At 38.5% G+C, this 2,585-nt stretch overlaps 1 protein-coding gene across 1 annotated transcript; it reads right to left on the bottom strand.

Annotated features, from left to right (window-relative positions):
* Nucleotides 1-883: 883 nt before the first annotated feature.
* On the bottom strand, nt 884-2,269 carry LOC127234147 (interferon-inducible GTPase 1-like). The gene has a single exon (XM_051200924.1). The coding sequence runs from the start codon at nt 2,257-2,259 to the stop codon at nt 1,012-1,014; it is 1,248 nt and encodes a 415-aa protein (XP_051056881.1). The 5' UTR covers nt 2,260-2,269; the 3' UTR covers nt 884-1,011.
* Nucleotides 2,270-2,585: the final 316 nt, after the last annotated feature.

The raw sequence follows: 2,585 nt of genomic DNA, 5'->3' as shown, positions 1-2,585 counted from the left end.
ACAAGAGACACACACAGTAAGGAACATCCTGTATGGACATGAGAATGATTCATTTCCCCAAGGACCCTCCTGTGGTGGATCTTAGATATCCAGTCTGCAGAAGTATGAGAAATAAGTCTACAGAATATCACTGTAGACTGTCAAATCATTTCCTTCTTCTGTTCCTTTTCCAGCCTTTTAAACTCAGTTGCTGATGATGATATTTTGTTTTGAGGAAAACAAAGTGTTAGGTCATGGAATAGGAATTAAGTTTACTAACAAACAAAAGCAACACTGCCAGCAATCAACAGTTGTGTGTCATGGGTATACTGGGCATGTCAAATACTAACAGCAGGCACTCTTTGTAATCAAAAATTTATTAAGTATTATTTTATGGCATCATATATGGATCAAAATAGTTTTTCACCATCATAACCAAGATAGGAAATGACAGACAGAGGGGTCTCAGGATTCTCCAATGTTTGTGGAATGAAATTATAAATATAGATGTTCTTTATTGCCTCCAATAGGATTCTGATGAGATATTTTAGAAATTGATTGATTATTAAGAAACTTGTGATCAGTAGTTATAGTTTCTTTTGACTTTGGTCTTAAAGTCTTCCTGTTGATAGAATCTATAAGCCATGCGAGTCACTCTTTTAACTCAGGCTTAATGAGGGAGGAGAAGTAATGTTCATTCAGGTGTGTATGAATGCATACGTGTGTGTGTGTGTGTGTGTGTGTGTGTGTGTGTGTGTTTTGTGTGTATTCAAGTATGTATGTGTAGTTGAAAGACTGGAAAGAAGGTATGGAGGAGCACAGAGAGTTGAAGAGGGATTGGAGATTGTCAGCTTCTGACATTAACTCACATGATCCTCATGTGAGTTTTCCCATGTGGTAGGTTTTCCCATGGTGGTAGTGGATTGGCTAATGTAAACAAAAACATAACAGAAGAGGAATTTATCTATGACTCCCTGGCATTAAGCTTTTGATGTTGTCATGGTCAGTAGCTGTGTGTGAGTTGCATTTTACTTAGTCTTTTGAATATGTTTCCCTAAGGAGAACTTTGGCATCTTCTGTCACTATATCAAGGAAGAGATGATGAAAGTAAAAGGTTTTCCCAAAGTAAAGCCCTGTTGCAAGGGGCCCACCAGTAGCTGAGGCAAATTTCTCCAAATATTTTAACAACATTTTTCTTAATGTTTCCTCTTCCTTATTTTCCAACAAAGAATGGGATTTAAGTTTTTCTTTCAGTTTTTCTATGGGCACTTGGGAATTCTTAGCAATGACTTTCAGGGACTCATCATCCACTCCAAAGAGGACTTGGTAGTGGTATAGAGTCGCTTCTAGCTTCTCCATATCACTGCCCTGGATGGTGTTCAGTACAGGAATAGTAGCCAAAGCGCCTTCCTTGAAGGCTTCCAACCAGATAAACTGCTTTGAACTGCTGTACTTTCTGTCAATGGCTGCCTCTGTAATGTTGGACAAGGAAAGCATAAAATTGTGACGCTTTTGAACAGGAAGATCCTTTATCAGGGTGTCCATCAGGGCTGGAAAATCATAGTCACGTAAATTGTGGTTAGAGATCAAGAAAATCAGTGGTTCATCGATTTTATTGTTACGAAAGGTATCCAGATAGGAACTTCGGATTTGTTGCAGGACCTTTTCTTGGTCAAAAGTGCGTGCTTTGCATTTCTTTTCATTGTCTAGATCAGAGTCCACCTTGGTTCTCACAAAGTAGTAATTCTTTTTCATCAATGTGATTATTTTAGCAAGGTCTATTTCATGTTTTGTAAATCGTGTGGCAGAAACAATAATGAAGAAGTCATACTTTTGGAATTCTACTTCCTTCAGATAATCTTTTGGTGGAAATTTCAGAGTTCCTACACCAGGCAGGTCCCATATATCCAAATTTTTAATTCTTGGGTGTTTGTATGGAGTTATCTTCATGGTTGTCTCTGTTACCCCAACTTCAGCTGCGTCTTTCTCATCATCTTTCACACCCCTCAGGGCATTGATGAAGCTGGACTTCCCTGCCCCAGACTCTCCTGTCACAGCAATGTTTATTGGGACACTATCAATGTTTTTTAAAGCAGTCATGATTACAGTGTTTGTCTCCTGCATATTTCCCTTTTTTAGGTTTAACTCAATTGACTGGATAGTTTCTGGAGAAATGATTTTGTTTTCTACTTTAATCTTCTTAAAATATTCAGTAAAGCTTCTGTACATTGAGTCTTCATTGTCGTCTTTCTTAGATGTATCAGAGAAGACCTGACCCATGACTGTGAGCAAATAAAGGCACTGAAAGAAAGAAAGGAGAGTAAGTTGCAAGATACTGAAGATGCCTTTCTGCTTAGCGCTGTGTTCTTTATGCTGCAGCCTCAGTATTAACTAGTTTGCATATAATTTGTGCTGGTTATTTTTGGTCAACAAGATACAAACTAGAGTTAGTCCTTTTGAATGAAAAAAAAACCTCATTTGAGGAATTGCCTTCATCAGTTGCCCTAGATTGGACTTGGGTGGTGGTGGCATGCTTATGGGACATTTTCTTGATTGAGGATTGATGTAGGAGGTCTCAGTCTACTGTGGGTGGTACCATCCCTGGA

Source organism: Phodopus roborovskii, unplaced genomic scaffold (assembly GCF_943737965.1).
Source record: "Phodopus roborovskii unplaced genomic scaffold, PHOROB, whole genome shotgun sequence".
In the NCBI taxonomy this organism is placed as follows: Eukaryota; Metazoa; Chordata; class Mammalia; order Rodentia; family Cricetidae; genus Phodopus; species Phodopus roborovskii.
This window is presented reverse-complemented; position numbering and strand designations above follow the sequence as displayed.